Below are 27,505 nucleotides of genomic sequence, written 5' to 3' on the forward strand. Positions count from 1 at the left end.
CACTTTACAACTGAGGCGACTAGTTACTAAGATGAGTTCAGTTTTGTAATGAATGAAGTGGGGATAATGTTAACCTAAAGACATCATTGTGAGAATTAAATAAGAAAACATGTAAATTGCCTAGTGCTAGGCAGAACAGGCAGTCATTTTCTCTTCAGAGTAAATATCATTTCCTTTTCAGCTTGAATGATAGATAATTGATTCTTTGTCTTTGGACATCAAAAGTGCCTTTCGCCCTGGCTGGTTGGCTCAGGGGTAGAGCATCAGCCTGGCATGTGCAAGTCCTGGGTTCGTTTCTCAGCCAGAACACACAGGAGAAGCACCCTTCTCCCTCTCCTTTCTCTCTATCTTTCTCATCCCCTCCCACAGCCAAGGCTCCATTGGAGCAAAGTTGGCCCGGGCACTGAGGCTGGCTCCATGGCCTCTGCCTCAGATGCTAGAATGACTCCAGTTGCAATGGAGCAATGCCCCAGATGGGCAGAGCATCACCTCATGGTGGGCATCCCGGGTGGATCCCAGTTGGGCGCATGCGGGAGTCTGTCTCTCTGCCTCCTTGCTTCTCACTTCAGAAAAAGACCTAAAAAAAAGTGCCTTTTCTAGTCATTCATTAAGCATTTATTCTTGTGGCCTGCTTTGTGAAATGCTGATGAACCCATTTCTGGGAACTTGTGGGGGTTAGTTCGTCAGGGCTGTTGTAGAGGGCTACATGAGAGGACCTGTTAGACACCACTTGTAATTCTATATAATTAATTTTGACAATCATTTTATTTCAGATACTGTGTTACTAGGTTATTATCCTCTCATCTTTTCATTTCAGGTATTTAGAGAAATAAATTAGAATCTGACTGCTAAGCCAATATTTATTTATTCTCTAATTGATGCTTATATTATCTTAGATATATGAATATTTATCTGTTCCTCCTTTTTCTCTTATTTTTATTTTTGGATTTTATTTTTATTACTTATTGTATGCTGAATTTACTCTTGGGACATACAGGGGGTTTTTTCTGGATTTTTTTTTTTTTGTGACATTGGTTAACATATTAATAATTATACAGGGGTCAGGTGTTGGGCCATAGCATTTGTTTCTTCCATTTCTTCTGGGATATCCTCTGTGCAGCCTCCCCTTCTGGTGTAGGGACAATCTCCTCTTTTCCAGTGAGGATCATCTCAGTGTGGCAGGGAGAGCGCTTGTCTGGGTTCATCCGCCCATGAGCTCTGTAAATTCTGCACTGCAGCTTGGGAGTTTTGCTCACCTGGATATGCCCAGCGACCAGAGAATCTACCTCTAAACTCTTAAACTTAGCATCACTCTCTGCATTTTTTAATGTGCACAGCAAAAATTCAGCACTCTTTTTGGTCACCATCCCTGAGTCCAGCCTCACTGTCTGGCCTGGGCACACTTACCAACTCCACCATTTTAACAACAGAATGGCACACATTGTTTCTGTAAAGTGACAGCCTTCAGAGACTTGGTGGCTTTGTGAATGTGCATATTCTTGATGGCCTGGACAATTTCACAAGTTTTCCTAGTGAACATGAAGACTTGAACCTCTTGATATGCATGCTTTTGTAGGGTTTTCTGCATCAAGTGCATATTGAACCATTTTCAAAGGTCACTTCAGGCCACTTTTGGGAAAAGCTCTCCTTTTCTTTTCAGGGAGACTTCTACGTTCTTTATGAGGGAAATTGTAAACATTTTTTTTGTGTTGTTTAACTATAGATTCATTTGGTACTTTGTATAACACCTTGTGTTGCCATATTTTTTTTAATAACAAGATGAAGACAAGCACTCTAAAATATTATAATAGAGAGCAGAGTTATGAACCATATCCCCTAGGATAGCATTGTTTGGAATAAAGGAGATAATGTATATAATGTCCTTAGCTTTGTGCTTGAAGCATGTAAATGCTCAGAGAATGTTGGCTATGAACTATTATTACATGTGTGTTCCTTATCTTCCAGAGGAAAATTTTTCTAGGAGCTGGGCAAATGTAATATATATTTCACATATTATAGATTAAACATTTTGCTCATTATATAATTTTATTCTCATCATAGATCTCCCCCCCCCCTTTTTTTTAAGTGGGAGGAGTGGAGATAGTGAGACAGATTCCTGCATGTGCCCTGACTAGGATCCACCCAGCAAACCCCATCTTGGGCCTATGCTCAGATCAACTGAGCTATTTTTAGTGCCTGGGGATGATATGCTCAGACCAACCGAGCTATCCTCAGTGCCCAGGGATGATACTTGAATCAATCAAGCCATTGGCTGTGGGAGGAGAAGAAGGAGAGAAGGAAGAGAGGAAGGGAAAGAGAAACAGATGTCACTTCTCTTGTGTTCCCTGACCAGGAATCAAACCTGGGACATCCATACGCTGGGCTGATGCTCAATCCAGTGAGCCAACTAGCTAGGACCTCATCATAGCTTTTAATGTTTCATCTTTTGTCTTGCAGTGATGAAGCTAGAGAATCTGTTTGTAGGTGATTCGGGTCGATACTTGGCTATTCAATTTCATCTGGAATGTGCATATATATTTTTATATTATTATGAATATAAAAAAGCAAAAGATCAGTTCAGTATTGCTAAAGAAATCAGCAAATTACAAATCGATTTGACAGGTAAGACTCTTATCTTTCGTAGATAATTGATTTATTTTTATTATTAAACTAATACATACATTGGCAGTTTGGTTATATTGTTGAGTTGTATTTAATTTTCTATGTCTTATTCTTTCCTTTACAAAAATAAATTTTAAAGATTTCATTTAAAAATTTATAGTTTTACAACAAATTTGAAGACGCCCATTTATTTTCTAATTAGACATGTTAGTGGTGTAGCTACCAGGTCACACACAAAGGAACTTTTGACCATTTGGTTGTAGATGTGGGCCTCCTGCTGGGAGTGGGTGGGCACTGCCACAAGTCTTGGGTGCCCACTGGTCCACTGGCACTCCTGCCGTGGGGTGAGCGCCGGCGGAAGTCACGTTAGTGCTTGGTGAGCAGTGTATAGAGCAGGGGTCCCCAAACTATGGCCCGCGGGTTGCATGCGGCCCCCTGAGGCCATTTATCTGGCCCCCGCCGCACTTCCAGAAGGGGCACCTCTTTCATTGGTGGTGATAGTTCCCATTGAAATACTGGTCAGTTTGTTGATTTAAATTTACTTGTTCTTTATTTTAAATATTGTATTTGTTCCCGTTTTGTTTTTTTACTTTAAAATAAGATATGTGCAGTGTGCATAGGGATTTGTTCATAGTTTTTTTATAGTCCGGCCCTCCAACGGTCTGAGGGACAGTGTACTGGCCCCTGTGTAAAAGGTTTGGGGACCCCAGGTTTCTTCAGTGCCTTACAACACTATCTGGCATTTGGTAGGTACTCAATAAACATTTGTTGAGTCAACAAATTACAGAATTTCTCCTAAAACTTCTGTGTTTCTTCTGAATACCAAATGAGAAACATTGGGTTTTTTTTATGTATTGCTCTGTCCCTCATGTCTCACAGTATCCTTGGCATTCAGTGTTGAACACACTGATGAAAGTCAGCCATCATCAGCTGAACACACTATTTGTACCTCTTGAACATGGTCTCAGCATATCAAACTGTGTCTGCATTGAAATGACTGAACCTACTACATCCACCCGAGGCTGGGTCTAGATGATCTCTGAGGCCCATTCTTAGCCCCAAACTCCATACTTCTTATTGAGCTCTGTAATTCACCCCCAAACATGGAGGGGGAAATGCCTGTGCATCTTATGGAGCGAAAAATATGGTATTTCATTAAATATTTTAACACACCATTTGGTTCAGAATTTTTTTTTCTTATTTTCCTCCTTAAAACTTTAGGTATGTCTTATGGTCAGGTACGTCTTATGGAGCGAAAAATATGGTACATCTTTGAGATATGAGTTAAATATGACTTTGTGGCCTGGTCTGGGATCTTAGCCAACTTTTATTATTGTTTGTATATGGAAAACTATTAAATATCCAGTTTACAACTTTTGGAATAATGGCCTTGTGTTAATTGGAGTCTTGTCTGTGTTTGAAAAAATAGTTTATATATATATACATATATATATAAAACTTGTGAGGTTACTTTTAGAGATTATATTTTTGAATATTATGGACTTAGGAGACTTTTTTGGACTACTTAAAAACACTAATAACAAAGTACCGTGTCTGGTCAGCTTTACTACAGTTGGTGTATTACTACCTAGTTTTCATAATTGTTTTCAAGGTAAGAGTGAAGAACTTAAAATATGACGTGGTACTCTCAAATGCAAAATGAGAACCAGATTTTTTTCCATTTAGCTGTGGCCATACTATAAAAAAAAAAAAACTAGGATGTGCTAGACCACCTCAGTAGCTGTTTTTAGTGTAACATATTTAAACGGTTGCTGTGTAACTTAGAGCCAGACTCACAGAAGGATAAAATCCAGACTTATTAGATTGGTCTATGTAATCAATGGTCTCTGTAGTCTGACTCTTACCAGAAAATGGATGTTAGAATTTCTGCTTCTCTTAAAGCTATTTTGAAGCAAGTTATTTCAGTTATAAAATAAAAATATTTGGTGTTACATGGAGCCAGATAGTATGATAGACAGACTGGAATTCAGAACCTGGAAACCCTGGCTTGGGCTCTGGCTCTGATGCTGAGAAGCCCTGTAATCTTGAGCATCGGCCTATTCCTCAGACCCTCCACTGTTCATCGTTACATGGAGACGATAATATTCTTCTACCTACAGCACTTAGCGAGTTACCCTTTTGAGGAAACAGGTAGTGTGATGCCAAAGTAAGTATATGGAATCTGTTGGCAGAAACCCTGGGTTTGAGTTTTGGCCCCGTAACTTATGGGCTTTACAACTTTATAAGTCATTTAAAATCATCACTGGGACTCATGTTTCTCTTATTTGGAATGGAGAAACATTTTATAAATGCTAAAGCACTCTGTAAGTATTGCTTTTTATGATTGTACAGTAGTTCTGATTGACAAATCAATAAATATAATTTTATATTTTTTTCAGGTGCTTTGGGCAAAAGAACACGGTTCCAGGAAAATTATGTGGCACAACTTATTGTAGATGTGAGAAGGGAAGAGGATGTGTTTTCAGATTGTGAATTGAGTCCGGCCCCGACTCCACAGGAACATTTAACCAGGGTGAGTAGGATGCTGAGCTGTTTAAATCAGCAGCAAGTCTAACAGTTTCAATAGGTGAGTTTCGTAGAAACACTGAATGGAGTGGGAAGAGACATTTTGTCGTTTCTCTAGCTTTTACAGAGAGGCTGAGGGCTAAAAATCCCCCATGTTTTACCTATAAGTGGAGACAAAATGGTATTCTGTTCTTTAGTAAGTATCACTTAATAATGCAGTTAGTTGGGTGCTCCCCCTACTTTTGAAGAAATCCAAAAGAAACAGGCTGAGTAGAGACTAATTTTTCTAGCTGCTACTATATTTCTTGCCTTACTTTTGCTTTTTGTGGATATTTTGAACACTAAGACTTAATTTTTTCTTGGGTTCTACATATATAAACAGAGGATCAGGATTTAATTTTAATTTTTTTTTTTTTACCAGTTTTCCAATTTGTCTTGTTACTCTGCTAATGGGCTGGTTCCTGCCTTACCATGTTTTTCTTGATGTGGGTAATGCTTTCTCTTCTTGTAACTTGGATTTATAGCTCTTGGTCAGTTTACTTACTTATAGGCCTTTCCAGCTGCTTCCATAGAGACCACTAGCATTTACATTTTCTTATCTCAGATACCCCGAACCAACATTTGATTGTTCTCTGGTTGATGTTACTGCTCTTGAAGCCTGTGTCTAGTTGCTCTTCATTCTGGAGCCTGAAAACACATTTACCTTGAGTACAGTAAACATTAAAATTCTATTTTGTGTTGAAAATAATGCCAAGGGTAGGGTTGGGGATGGTAGAAGTTAGGCCCAAGGAGGGCCTTTGATGAGGTATTGCTTACCTCCTGGGCTTGCTCCAAGTACTTGTTTGCTTTGTGATAACTTCAGGGAGCAACAACAATTGAGTCTAAGAGGAAAAGGAAGGAAAGTAGGAAGGGGAAGATGTGGAAACTTAGGGGCAAGACTACACAGGGTGCCACCAACACTTTCCGAAGTTGGTAGGGCTATAGTTGAGTGAGTGTTTCTATTGCTGTGTTGATGCCGGTCAGGAAACCGGACTGATGACTGCCTCCATCCTCCATTTCCTTTTTGTATATATTGGACCCAAGTGACCCAAGTCCCTCTCTGTGTCTTTGATGAACTGTCATGAGCCTGATTTTTAGGCCATAGCACAGCATCCATGAAAAGAGATTTAATTCTGCAATACAAGCATTTAATTCAGTAATCTATTATTTTTTATTATTTTTTTAATGTGGCATTCTATTGAAAATTATTTCCTGTGATGATAGACATGATATAATGATTAAAAATGATATACTGGCCTGACCTGTGGTGGCGCAGTGGATAAAGTGTCGACCTGGAAATGCTGAGGTCGCCGGTTCGAAACCCTGGGCTTGCCTGGTCAAGGCACATATGGGAGTTGATGCTTCCAGCTCCTCCCCCTCTTCTCTCTCTCTCTGTCTCTCTCTCTCCTCTCTAAAATAAAAAAATTAAAAAAAAAATAAAAAAAAAAAAATAAATAAAAATGATATACTACCGATCTGGGAAGGCGCAGTGGATAGTGTCGACCTGCAATGCTGAAGTCGCCAGTTCCAAGCCCTGGGCTTGCCCAGTCAAGGCACACACGACAAGCAAGCAATGAGCAACTAAAGTTAAGCAACTATGAGTTGATACTTCTTGCAGCACCCCCTTATCTCTCTGTAAAATCAATAAATTAAATCTTAAAAAGTATTTAAAGAAATAAATAAAAGGATGTACAGTTTAATATAAAATTTATTTAATCTTTCATATTTGAAATGAAATCCACTCAGATAATCTTATAATTTTCATCAATTGCTGCTTAAAGGTGGGATTACAAAGTATGTGATGTAGGTAGGCATGGATTATATAGAAATAGTTGATATTTGTGGATTGAAGATAGAATTGCTTGTTTAATTGGTTATGTATCATATTTCTTTATGTCAATGACACTATTATGATATTATAAAATACTCCATTTGTTTAATAACCATGTATCAGGAAAGAAAGGAGCACTATTATATCAATTATAGTGATTATAAAATATATCCTGATTAGAAATGTTATAATGTGAAAATATATATCTTTGAATTAAGGAAAAAGAGGAATTTTATTGCCAGTGAGGAGTGTAGTATTTCCCTTTGGACCTTCCTGGATTTTTAATCTATTATCATGGGGAATTACATAAACTAAAGCTGTTGGATTTCAGGGTTTAATAACCCAACAATTACGAGCAACCCCAATATGCAAATCAAAAGCACAGCTTGTTCTTTATTGTTCAGTTGTTGACAGGAGTGAAGAGAAAGAATAAATTAAAATTTTTTGCTTGGCCAAGAGGTACAGTGGATAGAGCATCGGCCTGGGATGCTGAGGACCCAGGTTTGAAGCCTTCAGTTCACTGGCTTGAATGTGGGCACATCCAGCTTGAGCATGGGTTCACCAGCTTGACCATGGGGTTGCTGGCTTGAGCGTGGGATCATAGACATGACCCCATGGTTGCTGGCTTGAGCCTAAAGGGCACTGGCTTGAAGCCCAAGGTCACTGGCTTGGTTGGAGGCCCCCCGCCCCCCGTCAAGGCACATATGAGAAGCAATCAATGAAGAACTAAGGTGCTGCAACTATGAGTGGATGCTTCTCATCTCTCTTTCTTCCTGTGTGTCCTGTCTTATCACCCCTTAAAACAAAAAGCAAACAAACAAACAAAAATTTTGTATTCACAGGAAACAGGAACACATTTATTATCAGCACCACTGATAAGACTATGCTGTGCCCATCATACTGGAGAAAAATTATGTGCTAATTTTTTTCTTTTCTCTTTTTACATTAAGCACAATACAACAGTTTATTTAGAGGCATAAAATGTAGCAAAGGGAAATAAAGATGACAAAATTATACACACTACAACAGCATGTCATATATTTGATGGTAAAATGAAAATATTAGGGTGGTGTTGAAAGGTAGAACTAAATATCCAGAATTCAACACTCATTGGTTTGCTGCTTCATATAACATTTTCATACAGATCTAAAAGATGTCAAAAGTAGTAGCTACAAAGTTAATTTTTTGCATGTGATTCTAGCATAAAATATTTTATTATATTTTAATTTTTAATTTTTTTAGCAAGAGAGAGAGAGACAGGAAGGGAGACAGATAAAAAGCATCCACTCATGGTTGTAGCACCTTAGTTGTTCATTGATTGCTTCTCATATGTGCCTTGACTGGGGGACTCCATCCAAGCCAGTGACCCCTTTTTCAAGCCAGCGACCTTGGGCTTAACGAGCAACCTTGAGCTTCAAGCCAGTGACCATGGGATCATGTCTATGATCCTGCACTCGGGCCGGTGACTTCGGGCTTTCGAACTTGGGTTCTCAGCATCCCAGGTCGATGCTCTCTTTACTGCACCACATTGATAAGGCTAGCATAAAAGGTTTTAGAAAACAGATCTGAAATACCAGTTTTTGGTTTTTGTCAGCTGTAATGTTGAGGATATTTAGAACAAGAGAAAACGGTAATATAAGAGAGACCAGATATATATGTCTTATGTGGCTGGCCACTGTTGCAAGATTGTACAATGATGTGCAAAAACTAAGTCCAAAAGTCCATAGGGACATAGAGAATCTTGAATGGAGATCAAAACTGTTTTGATCACCTGTTTGTACCTGGCAAATAAAGAATGCCCTGTTGCTAACACTGACATGTCTGTGTCTCAGGTCTTCTGTGGGGGAGGAGGAGAGGTCCTGGGCTGGGGGAAGCACACTAGGGTCCCCGTCACATGCTTATTGTGGAGCCTGGATGAGAACTTGGGAAAGTTTTTAGATTCTTAGTTTCCTCACTTGTTTTTCCCACATTACACTTTGTTAAAGGATCAGATTATATCTGGAAAGGCAATATACAAATGTGTTATTCACCATTGTGAATTTATAAGCAGGTCAATACAACCCGATCAGGAATGTAAAAGGGTGAGTTTGTGGATATTCTAGAGCTGACCTGTCCAATTGGTAGCAATCAGCCACACGTGATTGTTAATCACTTGAAATCTGGTTGATCTAACTGCGATGTGGTGAAGTAGAATTCACACCAGATGTCATAGACTGTGTACAAAAAAGAACGTATAGTATCTAATTAATAATTTCTATTAATGTGTGTTACAAGGATAATATTTTTGAGGTATTAGGTTAAATTATTTTTTATTTTTTAAAACTTGGTGGCAAAAGTTAAAATTACATACGTAGCTCTGTTTTAAAATTATGAAAGGCCTGTGTTAACTGTGGGTGGCCACCAGGGTGTGCTATGCTCCTGCCAGCCCTGCCTTTTGAAGGGTTGCAGGGTCAGAGAGGAAGAGGCATTTTTCCTTAGAGACTGAGAAGCAACTCAAAATTCTGTGTTCCTCTCAACAGCAGTTGTTTAGAAGGTTGCTGTAATGTTTCTTTTGGGCTGTGATGTGGGCAGATGACTGTGCACCAGTTAAGAGATTACCAGTTCACAGGTTGCCTTCTAATCATAGAGAGTTTTCAGCCTTTTGAAGTCAGGAGTCGGGTGGCACTATAGGAAGGGGGCTCTGCCCAGATCTACAGTATTTAATTTCTAAAGTCTTCCTAGCTTTAGCTACATTTATGGAATTAGAAAACATTTTAAATCAAATTTATTGAGGAAATATTTACGTAAAATAAAATGCACTTATTTTAAATGTACAGTTTTGATGAGTCTAATAAACAGATCCAGGTAACCACCGCTGTAATAAAAGGCAGAACCATTTCCGTCCTGCCAGAAGTTCACACATACTCCTACACTCACTTTCCTTCCCGCTGGTCTGCTTTCTGTCACAGACTAGAGCTGTTTCTTCTAGAATTTCAGATAAATAGAATCACGGATGACTCTTTGGTGTCTGGTTTCTTTCACTTAGCATAATGTTTGCAATTCATTTTATTTTGATAGCAATAGTTAGCTCCTGCTTATTGCTAAGTTAATACCACGATGTGTTTATTCATTCCCCTGTTGGTGGACAACTGAGCTGTTCCTAGTTTTTTGGATATTATGAATAAAGTTGCTTGGAAGATTTGTGTGTAAGTCTTTATGTGAACATATGTTTTTAATTCTCAGGGGTAAATAGCTAGGAATGGAGTGGCTGGGTTATGTGGTAAGTATATTTTTAACTTGGTAAGAAACTGCCAAACTATTTTTCAAAGTGGTTGTACTATTTTACATTCCCACCATCAAAGTATGAGGGTACCAATTGCTCTACGTCCTTGCCAGCGCTTGGTGTTGACATTCTTTTTATTTTTGCCATTCTACTGAGTGTGTGTATCTCATTCTGATTTTACTATTTTTTTGATAATTCATTAAAAAACAATTTTATTGAAATATTACTTACATACAGAAAAATGGACCCATTTTAATTGTACTGTGTGGTGAGATTTGACAAATATATATGCCCAATCATTATAGTCAAGATGTGTTCCACTACCCTGAAAGTTCTGTCATGCCCTTTTTAGTTAATCCACTATCCCTCTGGCCCTAAATCATTGATCTGGTTTCTCTCTCTCTCTCTCTCTTTTTTTTTTTTTAGCAAGAGAGAGACAGGAAGGTAGAGAGATGAGATGCATCAGCTCGTAGTTGCATCATTTTAGTTTTTCATTGATTGCATCTCATACATTTCCTGAGCCAGTGTCCCCTTGCTCAAGCCAGTGACCTTGGGATTATGTTGATGATCTCACACTCAACCCATCGACTTCAAGCTCAAGCTGGTGAGCCCACGCTCAAGCCAAATGAGTTCGCACTCTAGCCAGGACTGAATCGGGGACCTCAGAATCCCAGATCACCACTCTATCCACTGCGCCACCCCTGGTCAGGCTTATTGATCTAACTTCTGTGACTATAGATAGTTTGGCTTTTCTAGAATTTCATAGGAGTGAAATGCTACAGTAAATATTCTTTTGTATCTGATCTCTTGCTTAGCATGATGTTTTTTTGTTTGTTTGTTTGCTTTTGTATTTTTCTGAAGTTGGAAACAGGGAGGCAGTCAGACAGACTTCCGCATGCGCCTGACTGGGATCCACCGGCACACCCACCGGGGGCGATGCTCTGCCCATCTGGGGCATTGCTCTGTTGCAACCAGAGCCATTCTAGCGCCTGAGGCAGAGGCCACAGAGCCATCCTCAGCGCCAGGGCAACTTTGCTCCAATGGAGCCTTGGCTGTGGGAGGGGAAGAGAGAGACAGAGAGGAAGGAGAGGGGGAGGGGTGGAGAAGCAGATGGGCGTTTCTCCTGTGTGCCCTGGCTGGGAATCGAACCCAGGACTCCTGCACGCCAGGCTGACGCTCTACCACTGAGCCAACCAGCCAGGGCCAGCATGATGTTTTTGAAATTTATCTATGTGGTTGCTTGTGTCATTATTTTCTTTTGTTGATTAGAATATATACTTGATATATATATGTACATATATATAGACATATGCACACACACACATATAATTTTAAAAATTTACCTGTTGACAGACATTTGGGTTGTTTCCAGTTTGGAGCTTATACAGATAAAACTGCTATGAACATTTAAATACATGTGTTTGTGGGGACATAGGTTTTTATTTCTCATGAGGAACTACTTAGGATTGGAATGGATAACTCATCTGGTAAATACATGTTTATTATAAGAAATTGGCAAATCATTTTGTGTGGTGGCACCATTTTAAGAAAGTTCCAAGTCCTTGTTGATATTTAGAATTATCAGTCTTTTAAATTTTATACATTCTAATGTGTGTGTACTAGTAGTTCATTCTGATTTTAATTAGCATTTCCCTATTGATTGCTGATGTCTGGGATATTTTTTGTGCTTATTGGTTATTTGTATATCTTTTTTGAAGTATCTGTACAAATCTTTTGTTCATTTTTATATTGGGTTATAATATTCTTATTACTGAGTTATATGAGTTGTCTATATACTATACATAAGCACCTTTTCAGATAATTCTTTTGTAAATATATTCTCATAGACTGTAGGTTGGCTTTTCATTTTCTTAACAATGTTTTCAAAGAGCAAAAGTTTTTAATTTAATGGAGTCTAACTTACTATGTTTTCCTCTTACAGTTCAGCTTCTTTTTGTGTGTGCATACTCCAGTATTGAGAAGCTTTTCTTCTAGGGTTTCTTTTAGAAGCTTTTTACTGTTAGCTTCTACTTTAAGGTCTGTGGTCAATTTTGATTTAATTTTTGTATAGTGTATGAGATAGGAGGGAGGTCTTTTTTTTCTTTTTTTTTTTTCTTTTTTTTTTGTATTTTTCTGAAGTGAGAAGCGGGGAGGCAGGCAGCTGTATGTGCCCACCTGGGATTCATCCAGTATGCCCACCAGGGAGTGATGCTCTGCCTTTCTGGGGTGTTGCTCTGCTGTGACCGGAGCCTCTGGCCAGCACCTGAGGCAGAGGCCATGGAGGCATCCTCAGTGCCTGGGCCAACTTTGCTCCAGTGGAGCCTTGGCTGCGGGAGGGGAAGAGAGAGAAAGGAGAAGGGGAAGGGTGGGGAAGCAGATGGGCGCTTCTCCTATGTGACCTGACCGGGAATCAAACCCAGGACTTTCATATGCCGGGGCGACCCTCTACCACTGAGGCAACCAGGCAGGCCCTACAGTTGTTCTTGAATCATTTATTGAAAATACTTTCCTCTATCTAATCACCAATGCACCTTTGTTGAAAATCAACTGACCGTATAACGTAGATCTACAATTTTGGACTTTGTTGTATTCCACTCAGCTGTATGTCTACCTTCATTCCAGTACTACACTGTCTTGGCTTTGTAGTAATTCTTAAAATCAAGTATTCTATCAAGTCCTCTAAGGTCTCAGATTTTATTCCTTTTAGATTATTTTGTTATTCCAGATACTACTGTTGAGAAATAAAGTTGGGAGTTGATGTTTTAGATTATATCTTAGATACAGAGTAGAAAGATCTGTTTTTGAATCCTGGTGCATAAGTAAAGGCTTTGGGGTTTTTTTGCACAGTAGGCTCTAGCAATGGTAGCTGTTAGTCTCAGTTAATGATACTGTCAGTGCATTCCGGAGGTATAGGTGGCATGTCCTCTATCTCTACACAGTAAATTGTCCCCAAATATGTGTTTCAAAAGAAAGTCTATTGACCATATGTAGACATTGTATAATCTTAAACAAAAAGGTATTTTATCTTTCCCTAGCAATCAGTTGCATATAATTATATTAATTATTATATTAATCTATTGAATGAGTCAAATTTAATTTTTGTTCTAAATATTTTCTTTTGTATTCTACCAGAATCTTGAGCTGAATGATGATACTGTTCTAAATGAGATAAAGTTAGCAGATTGTGAACAATTCCAGATGCCCAACCTATGTGCTGAAGAGCTTGCTGTTATCCTTGGGATCTGGTAAGTTAATGACTTACTTGGCTACACTGAGCACCTTGCATGATGGTTATATTGTGTTGGGGAAATCTTAATTCAGGAGGTCCCTATATAGTTCTGGATGAAGAAGGAATCTTATATTTGCTTCTGAAGGTTGAGAATAGTTGGACAGCCACACAAAAGGTTAGAGGTTAGGAATCTCTGGAATCTCCTGGGAGTTGCTATGCATGTCTTTCTGTTTCCTCCATAAACAAAATTTCTCAGATTAGCTTTAGCTATCAGTATTTGGGATAGGTGAGAATGAATATTTTGACCTTTGAGGATATTAACATCTCAAAAGATAGTTATTTTTAAAATATTGTAGAACCTTATGTGTGTTGGAAATAGTTTTTCCTTTTATTTTTATATATTTTTCTATTTTGAAGTAATTTCAGATTTGGAAAAAAGTTGCCAGGGCATGGCATTGTAAAGAATTGAAGAGAATCATTTTCCAACATGATCCTCTATCACCCCTGAATACTTTAGTGTGTGATTTCAACAAGCAGGGTATTTTGTACATTGTCACAATACAGTTATCAAAATTCAGGAAAATAACATCCATACTTTCCTAACACTTACTACTTAGACTGCATTTGGGTTTCCATGTCCCAGTCATCTCCTGTGGCACAGGGCCCATCTAGAAGATGTGTGTCACATGTAGTCGTCATGTCTCTTTAGTTTGTGTCAGTCTGAATGCTTGCTCATTTTGCTTGACTTTCATGATATTAACACTTTTGAAACTTAAAAGCCACTTCTTTTGTAGACTTTCCCTCTGTTTGAATTTGCCTGATTTATACCAGGTACTTTCACATTATCCCTCTTTAATATTATAACAACACTAGAGTTGTTCTCCATTTTTCAGATGGGAAATCAGGATTCAGATGGCTAAATGACTTCCTCAGAATTACACAGCAACAATTAGGGCTTAAATCCAGGATTTATTGCCTTCGGATTCTGAGTTCTTTATGCTATTTCTTAGGCATTATTGTGCTCATAATTCATTATTGTCAGCTCATCAGGAAATTGAGTCACATCATATATATATATGTATAACATATATATGATATATATTCCTAGGCATTCTGTCATTTGAGCTTTAGCTATATTGAGTTAGACTTCACAATTGAGAGAAAACTAAAAAACTAAGAAAATGCTTATTTCAAATACTATATTCCCCCAAATATAATCTTAATGGAATCTCAATACAGTACAGTTCAAAGTGCTGATTGGATTTCACTCTTCATTGGTAGAAACTACAGGGCGTCTTCAGGTTAAGACACAGTTCTGTTCCTACGACAGTGATGTAACCTGAGTTTTGGTATAAGTCGAAACACACCTTAGCCTAACACAAATGGAACACTTGCACTTTTAACAGTCCATAATGGCGTTGGTAAGTGTACTGGGGGATGTCAACTCCCTCTCTCACATACTGCGTTACTGCGTATTCTTCCGCCGCATAACCAAACTAGTTTGCTCCCATAGTCCGTAAATATGATGCTAATGGCCTAAGCCGAAACACGCACGTCTCAACTTCTTTAAGTTTTTATGGGAGTGAGTGTCAGAAACTTGAAATGTCATATGTTGAGGCTGTTGTAACCGGAGGACCCCTCTATTATACTCTGAATCTTGGAAGATCTGATGTAGTTTATAAATCTCTGAGTTAGAACATAAGTGAATTTAAGATTTGCAAGGATTGAGTTACTATGGGGGTTGTAAACGATGATTTTGTTATACCACCTGATCTGTCTGATCCTCGAGGCTGTTAATCCCTATGGAGAAGTGACTTTGGGCATTGTGATAGGATGAGTTGATTTGGAAAGGAGACACAGAGAAGGTGAATTCTTATAGGTGGTAGATTGGGCTCCTGCTTGCGTTTGACTTTACCTGAAGACCACTCACTAGAACTTGCCCCATGTCACTTCTCCCCCCCTTTTTTAAAATTCATTTTAGAGAGAGGAGAAAGAAAGAGATAGATGCAGAGAGAGAGAGAGAACGGAAGAGGAGTAGGAAGCATTAACTCCCATATGTGCCTTGATCAGGCAAGCCCAGGGTTTCGAACAGGCAACCTCAGTGTTCCAGGTTGACGCTTTATCCACTGCGCCACCACAGGTTAGGCTGGCCCATGTCTCTTGTACCTCAGTATACCTGATAGTTTCTATGTAATAATGGAAGGAATTCCTTAAAATACAGCAGTCCTTTAGTAATTAGGACTACCAGAGAGGTGATCCCTTTTACATTAACAGCCTGATTTTTGGGTATGAATAATAATATATTCTAAGCCTAACAGTAAATTATGATTGAGTGGTGGCCTGATTCAGTGACTATGTCATAATTGTTTTTAATGAGCCTGTAGCATTTCACTTTATCAGTATACTTTATTCAGTGAATTAAGGATTAGAATTTTATATGGGAGAGTTGAATGTTGATTTATTTTGGATGAGGTTCTTATCTTGGACCAACTTCTATGCTCTTGTTCACTCATTAGAATCATAGAGACTTAGAATTGAAAGGACCTTAGAGGTTAATTGGATCATCTTGTCAAATGAAACAATTCCTTTATGCAGTCAAACTAGAAATATCTAAGTATGGATCTATGTGTGTGTTGTATGTTTTAAACAAAATGACTCCATAATTCCTCCCCCATTCATTTATTTTTTTCTTACCAACAATAAAAATAAGTTTATTTAAAAATTACTAATTTATTAACTTTTTTTGTTTGTTTTTTTTTGTATTTTTCTGAAGCTGGAAACGGGGAGAGACAGTCAGACAGACTCCCGCATGCGCCCGACCGGGATCCACCCAGCACGCCCACCAGGGGCAAAGCTCTGCCCACCAGGGGGCGACACTCTGCCCCTCCAGGGCGTCGCTCTGCTGCGACCAGAGCCACTCTAGCGCCTGGGGCAGAGGCCAAGGAGCCATCCCCAGCGCCCGGGCCATCTTTGCTCCAGTGGAGCCTTGGCTGCAGGAGGGGAAGAGAGAGACAGAGAGGAAGGAGAGGGGGAGGGGTGGAGAAGCAAATGGGCGCTTCTCCTGTGTGCCCTGGCCGGGAATCGAACCCAGGACTCCTGCACGCCAGGCTGACGCTCTACCACTGAGCCAACCGGCCAGGGCCACTAATTTATTTCTTTTTGAGCTTTATAAGAGTGGTATTTTACTCTGCCTGCAGTCTTCTTTTTTCTCCAGTTACTGGGTTTCTATGATTCACTCATATTTTGGGTGCAGCTACAATTTACTTTGTAGTATATCATTACATTTGATGAATATTTCACAATTTATTAGTTTCCTTTGGACTTTTGGGTTAGTAACTGGTTTTTTCTGTTACTAACACTATTACCATAAATCCTTGTGTGTCTCATTTTTGTTATCCACAGTTAAAGAACTTCTCTGGGCTCTGACACTTAGGGTAGAATTACTGAGTTCAGGCCATGTGAGTGTAAACTTTACAAGATCGTGCTAAATTGTTTTCCAAAATTATGCCACCAGATCATATTGAAATCAGCAGGATCTAAGAATTCCCGTTGTTCTGCCTCTTAGGCAAAAATTAAGAAGTTGTCAAATGGTTATAGTAATATTTAATTTCTTTTGGCATGAGTTTAATAGATAAGAGTTGATGCCATATTAATTCTTTTCATTGTCTTTGTAGGGTAGCAGAGATTGGATTTCTTTTTTCCCTAGTAAGATAAATTATGTTGAAATTTAGCACACAAACCATTTTGTCAGCATTTTATTACTTTCTGTACTTATCTTTGGCAAACTCATATCTACATTTGTATGTAATACAGTAATATTAAAATATGTGCTTTCAACTATATGAAATAAATTTACTTTGCCTTTTAAAAAGAATAATTCATTAGATACAATATGCACTTTAGAAGTAATTTACCTTTTTTAATTTAAAGCACAAATTTGCAAAAAAACAACCCAGTGCATAAGCTAACGGAAGAGGAGTTGCTGGCATTTACATCGGTGAGTAGTGTCTTCTCTCTTTTCATTTTCACTTTTTTTCTTATACGTTATTTTGCCTCTGGTATACTCCCCTCCCCCCCCAAAGTGAGAAGCCATGGGAGGTAGAGAGACAGACTCCTGCAAGCACTTGACCTGATTGCACTAGTGCCTGAGGCAGAGGCTGTGGAGCCATCCTCAGCACCCAAGCCAACTTTGCTCCAAAGGAGCCTTGGCTGCAGGAGAGGAAGAGAGTGATAGAGAGAAAGGAGTGGGGGAAGGGTGGAGAAGCAGATGGGTGCTTCTCCTGTGTTCCTTGGCCAGGAATCGAACTCGGGACTTCCACACACTGGTCCAACACTCTACCGCTGAGCCAACTGGCCAAGGCTGCCTCTGGTATATTCTTGCCTCAGATTGCTCATGGTGAAACACTGCCACTTAAGAAAACTAAGGGAACAAAAACTCATCATTTTAGTTTCCAAACTGCATCTACTTTGCTGCTGATTTAAACAGAAGTATTTTTCTTTGTGCTTGCTTAGATTTGAGGACAGTGACCAAGTGCTTCTTTTTTTTTTTTTTTTTTTTTTTTTATAGAGACATAGAGAGAGTCAGAGAGAATGATAGATAGGGACAGACAGGAAAGCAGGAAGGGAGAGAGATGAGAAGCATCAGTCATCAGCCCCTCATTGCAACACCTTAGTTCAGGGGTCCCCAAACTTTTTACACAGGGGGCCAGTTCACTGTCCCTTAGACCATTGGAGGGCCGGACTATAAAAAAACTATGAACAAATCCCTATGCACACTGCACATATTTTATTTTAAAGTAAAAAAACAAAACGGGAACAAATACAATGTTTAAATAAAGAACAAGTAAATTTAAATCAACAAACTGACCAGTATTTCAATGGGAACTATGGGCCTGCTTTTGGCTAATGAGATGGTCAATGTCCGGTTCCATATTTGTCACTGCTAGCCGTAACAAGTGATATGACGCGCTTCCAGAGCCGTGACGTGTGCTTCCCGCGTCACCGGAAGTAGTACTGTATGTGAGCAACGCTGCGCTTTGCGGCGCCGCCACATACTGTGCTCTTCTCATTGACCACCAATGAAAGAGGTGCCCCTTCCGGAAGTGCAGCGGGGGCCGGATAAATGGCCTTAGGGGGCTGCATGCGATCCACAGGCTGGATGACTTAGTTCATCGATTGCTTTCTCACATGTGCCTTGACCGTAGGCCTTCAGCAGACTGAGTAACTCCTTGCTTGAGCCAGCGACCTTGGATCCAAGCTGGTGAGCTTTGCTCAAACCAGATGAGCCCACGCTCAAGCTGGTGACCTCGGGGTCTCGAACCTGGGTTTTCCACATCCCAGTCCAACACTCTATCCACTGTGCCACCGCCTGGTTTCTTGTTCATTGTTTGTTCCCAGAGCATCACACAGAATAGATGCTCAATTAATGTTGAATGACTAAACAAAATGACAACAAAAGTTTTAATTTTCATTCCAAAGCCGCTATAGTAGACAACTCTTGTAAAACTGAGGCCGATGCACCCATGGATATGGGGAGGGCTAGGGGCAAACCAGGAGAGGGGGGCTACAGAGGCTAGGGGTGGGACAGCATTCAGAGCCACAGGGGTCCTGTCAGCATTGGACAGCACAGCATGGCCAGCAAAAAGGCTGTGGCTTTTACAATGAGGAGTGCATTGCTCATCTCTAAGGGCAGTGATAGTGGAGTGTCTGAGTAGTCAGTCCAGAGAATTACGGAGGGAATGGGGTATGAGAGAATAAAGTTGCTCAAGACCACAGTAGGAGAAAAACAGCAGTGAAAAGGAAAGACAGAGTAATAGATGTCTGAGGATTTGAGATCAAAGAAGACTTTTTTAGAAAAGAAAGGTCACAGACGAAGGGGTCAGTCAGTGTCTTTTTAGCTTTATGGAAAAAATAAGATACATCTTTAATGAACACAAGTTGCTTTAAAGACCTCATTTTTTTCAAAGGCATTTTTATATTGTGGTTGGGACTCAAATTAGAATTCTGATGTTTTACTTCCTTGTTATTTTTCAGATAAGGCAAAAATAAAGTACTTTTATCTGGTGGAAAGAAAAGCTGCTCACTCTGTACTATAATATCATATAAATTTTGCAAATTACTGTTTTCTGTGTATCATTTGGAGCTGGTTGGATTTTAATCCTTTGAGTATTCTGGGTGCCCTTTTTACTTTCCCACTTCTTAGAAATCTTTGCTGTTTATCATTATAGCATGTCTGTGTTTAGGTTACTATGTAGAAATGTCCTTACTTACTCATTACATGTGCTACCAGGAATTTGACAAGTACAGTGATACAAACAGTCTTTAAAAGATATATTAAAAGTTGATATGTATTTCCCATTTATTTATGCAGCTAATATCTAATGAATACTTAATATGTACTAGGCATCATACTAGTCATTGGGATACAGCAGTAAAGTCTTTTTCTTCTTGGAGTTTACACCAATTTATAGTCTTGTGGGAGAAGTACACTGTAGACAGAGAGAGAGAAATACATATTTAATAGAAGTGCGCAGGAGAAATACACAGCATGTCAGCCAAGGCAGTGGGGAAGGTCTCAGCGGGAAGGTGACGCTGGACTCAGTCTGCACAAAGTCAGACACGGGAAGCTCGGGGCTCTGGAATGGGGCTGAGCAGGGGTCAGTGTAGGGAAGTACTGGGCTGGATGGGGACAAGTGTGCCCATGATAAATGGTGACTAGGACACTTGGGCTTTTTCTGATGAGGTAAACAGGATGTAGCTTGTGAGAGGAAGTGTTCCTGCTGGCCTCTCACGGTGAGATGGTTGGTAGCAACATCCTCTAGGTCTGGTCTCTTCAGCAGTTTATGGTGGTATATATATTATCCATAGGTATCCTGAAAAGATACAAAATACCGTATTTCCCCATGTATAAGATGCACATTAATTTTGGGAGCTGAAATTTGAAAAAATGTATTATATAAAGTTATTGAACTCAAGTTTTATTCATCATAAAATTCATACAACTCCTCATCACTGTCAAAACTCCCATCCATTAGCTTGTCCTCATCGGTGTCTGATGACAATTTAATGTCTTCATATATTGCCTGTCCTCAGTTCCATCTATGGCATTTGAAATGCCACACTTCAACAACCACCGTATAAGACTCACCCAGTTTTTAGACCCCAAATTTTTTGAAAAAAGGTGTGTCTTATACATGGAGAAATGTGGTACTCTATGTTCAGAGTTCATTTTTTAAGCTTTTCTTGTGGGTGAGAGGGGTCTATTTTATTTTCTTTTTTATTTTTCTGAAGTGAGAAGCAGGGAGGCAGTCAGACAGACTCCCACATGCATCTGACTGGGATCCACCCGGCAAGCCCACCAGGGGGCGATGCTCTGCCCATCTGGGCCGTTCCTCCATTGCAACCGGAGCCATTCTAGCATCTGAGGCGGAGGCCATGGAGCCATCCTCAGTGCTTGGGCCAACTTTGCTCCAATGGAGCCTTGGCTGTGGGAGGGGAAGAGAGAGAAAGGAGAGGGGGAAGGGTGGAGAAGCAGATGGTTGTTTCTCTGTGCCCTGGCTGGGAATTGAACCCTGGACTTCCACACGCCAGGCTGATGCTCTACCACTGAACCAGCCGGCCAGGGCTTTTTTTTTTTTTAACCTTTCTTTTTCTACTTCTCTTCTGATTTTTTAAAAAACATTTCTCTCCCCATTCTTGTTCCTCTAAATTGTAAGGTTCTTCTGGAGAAATTAACTCAGGTAACCTCATCTGTGAGTGAACTCACCCTCCTGGCTCCCAGTGAAGGGCATGAATTCAAGTGTCATGCTTTCCCCCTGGGGCTTTATAATACATGTTTAGCGCTCTCCTCCTCCAACTGTTTTCCAGATTAGAACTGACTCAGGGACGGATCTCCTTTTGTAGGAAAGCTGTTCAATTACAATGCTTCATACTGCTACGCCTGACTCTTCCAAAGAGATGGGTTTGTTAATCCCACGTAAATCTTTAGCTGATAAGAAGTAGGGTAAGGGACTTATACGGGATGGGGGCTTTTAAAGCCGAGGCACACTTAGGGCTCCGTACCACTTCATTCTTTTTTACTCCCAAGGGAAGTATACTGAATATACCAGAAAAACCCACATCAACCCTTGTCAAATCTTCTTTCATCTGTCTATCCTCCCTTCTTTTTTCATTTATTCAGTGAGAGGAAGGGAGGCAGAGAGACAGACTCCTGCATGTGCCCTGACCTAGATTCACCCGGCAAGCACACTAAGAGGCAATGCCCTGCCCATCTGGGGAGTTGCTCCATTGTTCAGCAATCAAGCTCTTCTTAGTGCCTGAGGCAGAAGCCATGGAACCATCCTTCGTGCTAGGACCCAACTCACTCCACTCAAACAATGGCTACAGGAGGAGTATATATATAGAGAGAGAAGTGAAAGAGGGAGGGGTGGAGAAGCAGATGGGCGCCTTTTTCTGTGTGCCCTAACTGGGAATCTAACCCAGGACATCCACAAGCCGGGCCAATGCTCTACCACTGAGCCTATCAGCCAAACACCTACCTCTTGTTTATAACTCCAAAGAAGTATTTGAGGCAAGAGGGAACACTTTTAGGTGCTATGGCACTTCTAAACTCTTGAACTTTTGTCTTGCTTCTCTTTTAATAAGTATCATGTTTGGGCTTGTATTACAGCTATTTATGTATGTGTCCTATCTTCCTCGTAAGACTATAAACTCCCGTGCTGTTCTTCTCTGGGTCTTTTACAAGGCCTGGTACAGTGCTTCGATGCTCTACTCATAGTTATTGCTCAGTAAATGTATGCAGAATAAGAGAAACAATGAAATTATACAAAATCCTGCAACAGGATTTGTGCCTGCCTGCAGCTTGGTGTTGCATTACTCCACTTAGTTCCAGAACTTAGGTAGTAGTACTACTTTAACCTATGTGCTGCCCAGCATACGTGTGGCTAGTGGTAAGGGTGACCACTTGTTTCATCTTTCTCTCTGTAAAATAGGAGACAGAGTTCTGTGCTTCTCCCTCAGCACTGTTTTGAGGATCAAATTACAGAATGGGTGTGAGAGTACTTCCCAGAAGGTGGACGCTGGTGCACCCACAGCATTCAATGAGCCAGTCCTCTGGTCACCCATTGGTAGGGGAGCATTTCTGTTTAGAGGAGTAGGATTTTTTAAGTGGCTAAGACCTGTTTGCAATTGGCTGCAAATGTGGAAGAGAAGGGAGCAGAGAGAAGAGAAGTAGTGTACCCTTTCGTGGGCATCCACTTCCTACTCTGCAGCAGCGTAGGCGGCCTGGGATGGGGGCAGTGAACTGTTGAAATTAGGAGGCGTCTGCCTTTGCTAATAGAAGGCCAAGTACAGTAGAAGTCTTAATGTCCCAACCAGAAAACTGAAGGATTAGGACCACGGTTATTGGACATTTGGTAAATATTTACTGAATAAGCAAATGAATGGTCCTCAATTTCATTCATTTTTAATGAACTATCCTTAAGTTTATTAAAGTGGTGGTATAATCTCTTTTTTGAGAAAAATTTTGCCAGTATTTTCATGTTGGTGCAGCATGTTGAAATATATGTGAGCTGTGTTTGGAAAATGTTTTAATTCAGCAATGGCAGAATCTTATCCTATGAGGAATACTTTACTTTCTTAAAGTTTTCATTATGTAGTGCTGTTCCTGAGACAGTATATCTGTATGTTTCAGGAAAACTGAATGAGTCATAGTAAAAATAACCCAGACTGCTTTAGAGAGCTTTTATGTTGTATCAGCTTGATAATTAGCTGTATTATCTACGTTATTTCCTTTCAGATAAGCCAAGTCAGTGCCATTCAGTAATTCCTTTAATTTCCTTTCATTGTTGTAAATGGGAAAAATTGTGTTAATTCAGACAGGTGTTTCAGTTTTAGTTGGCAAAAGTTTTGCTAAAGTGTGAATTGATATTGGCACCCCGCCTTCTGACTGTTGGCCTCAAACCCCAAGGTCCCTGTAAATGAAAAAAGGAAAAGGACCTTTTTGAAGTTACACATTAGATTGTATGTACTTTGTCTTTCTGCTATTATTTTTAAAGCTATTTAATAAATACTTACTTATGAACATAAAATAGTTTGCTAATCACTTTTATAGATTAAAATGATCACCTATTTTTCTTCCAGAGCATACTCATTTCTTAATTTTAATTTTTAAGATAGGCGATATAACTTTACTTCTGATAACCTTGTGTTAGCATTACATATGTTCTATGTTAAGCAGGATAGCTCAGAATTTTTTTTTTTGATAGCTCAGAATTTTTATTTTCTTTGTGGTTTGAATACTTGTCTCCCAAATGTTACTACTCTGTGTATTTTAATTTAATAGGCATTTATCAATAATGAACATTGTAACTTTCTCTGAGTTATAACTTGCTAACTTTATAAAAGCAGAATATAGGTATATTTTATTTCTTGTATCACTCTGTAAATTAACTGTTATTAAGCAGAAGCTTGATAAATTTTTTTTTTTTTTTTTTTTTTTTGTATTTTTTTGAAGCTGGAAACCGGGAAAGACAGTCAGACTCCCGCATGCACCCGACCGACCGGGATCCACCCGGCACCCCACCAGGGGGCGAAGCTCTGCCCACCAGGGGGCGATGCTCTGCCCCTCCGGGGTGTCGCTCTGTCGCGACCAGAGCCACTCTAGCGCCTGGGGCAGAGGCCAAGGAGGCATCCCCAGCACCCGGGCCATCTTTGCTCCAATGGAGCCTCGCTGCGGGAGGGGAAGAGAGAGACAGAGAGGAAGGAGAGGGGGAGGGGTGGAGAAGCAGATGGGCGCTTCTCCTGTGTGCCCTGGCCGGGAATCGAACCCAGGACTTCTGCACGCTGGGCTGACGCTCTACCACTGAGCCAACCAGCCAGGGCCGATAAACATTTTTTGACTGGAGTTTAGCTGAGTTACTTGTATATATCCTATTTCAAAAGTAGAAAGACTCAGTCATAGGACTTGTGAGATCTTACAAGGTTCTTTTCTTGCCACCGTCTACTTGGGTGACTGCTACTTCTTCCTGTACAGTTAACTATGGCTTGAGGGTGATGCTTATTTATGAGTTTACTTTCAGTCATGTTGGGGTAACTGGTATTAGATTTGAACTCTGGTTGTAAACAACTGCAGAACTGGACAGATTGTATAACAGAAATGTATTAAAAGGATAATAAATCATGCCCAAATAATGTTCATTTCAGGAATGAAAATTAGTTTAAAATGAAACAATCAATGCAATTAATCTTATTAGCATATAAAGGAGAAGAGCCATATAATTATCTCAATAGAAATAGAAAAGTATTTGAACAAAATTCAACAGACTTTTATTATTAAAACTCTTCATGAACTAGGGACGAGAATGGATTATTAACCTGATAAAGAGCATCTATGGAAATTCTGTAACTAAAATCATTATTGGTGGAAAACAATCTTTCTTCCCAAAGTAAGATCAGGAAAAAGGCACTTCTGTTCTCCATTGAACTGGGGATTCCAGCTATTGCAATAAGACATAAAGAAGATACAAAAGGTATTCAGATTGGAAAGGAAGATATAAAATTATCATTATGCATAGACAACAATTGTATATATAGGAGACCAATTGAATCATCCTGGCAATCAATGGGGTGACAGATGTCACAGTCAGATTGCCCTCACATTTAATATAAGAAACCAGAAAAAATTGACATAAAAGCTACTAGACTTAATAAGCAAAGTCTGAGAATTCAAGGTCAATATAAAAAAATCAGTTGTGTTTATATATTACTAGCAATTAGTAATTGGGAAGACATATTGAAACCACTTATGATAGCATGAAATAGGAAATGCTTAATGATAAATTTAATTGAAATATATTACTTCCCCAAAAAGGGCAAGTAATGCTGAGAAAAATTAAAGAAGATGTAAATAAATGAGAGATTTACAGTTGTTCATGGGTTGGAATGATTAATATTGTTGAATTGACAGTGCTTCCAAAATTAATCTGTAAATTAAATCAAATAACAAGTCAGAATCTCACAAGCTGCTTTTAAAGTTTATTTGGGGAGAATTTCTCTTCACTGGTGGTCAAATAAGTTCTGATTGGAACTATCCTTCTGCATAAAAATGTTATAAACTATGGACAAAATACAAACAAAAATTCAACTATCTGATGACACTCAAGAATGACCAAAGGCAGAATGATTCTGGAAATGAATTTTTGCTTGAAGAAGGGAATGACATTGGGTAATTTTCTTGTTTTTGTTGTTTCTATCCTGTCACTAAATCTCAGTATCTTAAATGCAAGGCAGTTAAAACTTCTATAGCAATTCTACTCTTTAGGAACGAGTTTGGGGCTACTATGTCTGTTGGAATATGGGAAGGGGACATTTCATAAAGGAGAGAGTCATAGATAAGGATTCTTACATTCTGTATATAAACTTTGCCTAAGTGTGGCTTACTCCTGAGCTATACATGTGTAAGGCATACACTAAGTAGCTCAACTAAGGATGAAGAAGCTCAAGCACCCTGTGTGTTGTAAGTTTTGTCGAACCAAGTTATGCGCTGAAACATAAAAGCCCAACACTTTGGAACAATATAATCAAAATTATACTCAGCAATATGATATTCACAATATGTAGAATACCACTGAGAATTGTTCTACAGTTGAAGAGTGAAGAAACTGTGAATCGTTCATAAGATAAAAGACAGTCAATGAAGATTGACTGCATCAAGACCTTGATGTTGGGGCCTGACCTGTGGTGGCGCAGTGGATAAAGCGTCAATCTGGAAACGCTGAGGTCGCCGGTTCGAAACCCTGGGCTCGCCTGGTCAAGGCACATATGGGAGTTGATGCTTCCTGCTCCTCCCCCCTTCTCTCTCTCTCTCTCTCTCTCTCTCTCTCTCTCTCCCCCCCCTCTCTATAATGAATAAATAAAATCTTAAAAAAAAAAAAAGACCTTGATGTTGGAATTAACAGACAAGGGTTAAAGGGGAAAAGCTTCTTTAATTATACTCAGTGACAGAAAGCGGAAGTGCCTGTAAAATCACAAAGAAAGGAATTTTTAGAGAAAAATAGAAACTATAAATAAGAACCACATGGAAATATTAAAACTGAATGTATGTGAAATAAAAATTCTCTGGATAAGATTATCTACTGAATGGAGATAGCATAAGAAAGATTTAGAGAACTTGATGATAGATCAATGGAAACTAGTTTGAAGAACAGAGAAACAAATGATAAAAATAATAAACAAGTCCTCCGGGACATGTGGGACAGTATCAAAAGACCTAACACATGTATAATTGGAGTTGTCAAAAGAAGAGAGATAATAGGGCAGGAAAAATGTATTTGAAGAAATTATGACTATGACTTCCTTAAAATGTATGAAAGCCATATATAGGCATAACTCAGATACTGAGGTTTTGGTTCCAGAGCAATACAATAAAGTAAGTCACAATTTTTTTGCTAATGGAGGATCTTGTCTTCAACTGGTAAAAAAAATATTCAATACAACATCTATGAAGTGCAGTAAAACTAAGTGAAATAAAACAAGGTATGCCTACCTATATTTTTGGATTCAAGAAGCACAATGAGAGTTAAGCAAGGTAAAACAAAAACCATGCCTATGTACATCATAGTCAATCTGGTGAAGATAAAACAAAGAAAATCTCTTGATAAGAAACAGAAAAAAATGACATGTAAGGAGAAACAATGATTGCAAATGTCTCCAACTTCCCATCAGAACTATGGAGGGCGGAATACAATGGGACAGCATTTTTAAAGTGCTGAAAGGAAAGTTTATCAATCCAGCATTCTATATTTAGTAAAAATATCTTTCAACAATTATTGCCAAATGAAGGCATTTTCAGATAAAAGAAAACTAAGAAATTTGTTGTCAGAAGCCCTTTACTATAAGAAGGCTAAAGATAATTATTCAGGTTGAAGTGAAATAATTCTATGTAGAAGCTCAGATATTCTGTTAGAAATAAAGAGCATCTGAAATGGTAGACATATAT

The 27,505-nt window shown here is 39.3% G+C and overlaps 1 protein-coding gene across 2 annotated transcripts in view; it reads left to right on the top strand.

Moving 5' to 3' along the window:
• TTC27 (tetratricopeptide repeat domain 27) overlaps nucleotides 1–27,505 on the top strand; it is a 161,871-nt gene that overhangs the window by 28,979 nt on the left and 105,387 nt on the right. For both annotated transcript variants that reach the window (XM_066266883.1, XM_066266884.1), the window contains exons 6-9: nucleotides 2,458–2,622; nucleotides 5,022–5,155; nucleotides 13,413–13,525; nucleotides 17,440–17,506. In XM_066266883.1, the coding sequence (XP_066122980.1) occupies nucleotides 2,458–2,622; nucleotides 5,022–5,155; nucleotides 13,413–13,525; nucleotides 17,440–17,506 (479 nt within the window). The remainder of the gene's footprint in view (nucleotides 1–2,457; nucleotides 2,623–5,021; nucleotides 5,156–13,412; nucleotides 13,526–17,439; nucleotides 17,507–27,505) is intronic.

This window comes from Saccopteryx bilineata, chromosome 3, assembly GCF_036850765.1.
Source record: "Saccopteryx bilineata isolate mSacBil1 chromosome 3, mSacBil1_pri_phased_curated, whole genome shotgun sequence".
Classification (NCBI taxonomy): domain Eukaryota; kingdom Metazoa; phylum Chordata; class Mammalia; order Chiroptera; family Emballonuridae; genus Saccopteryx; species Saccopteryx bilineata.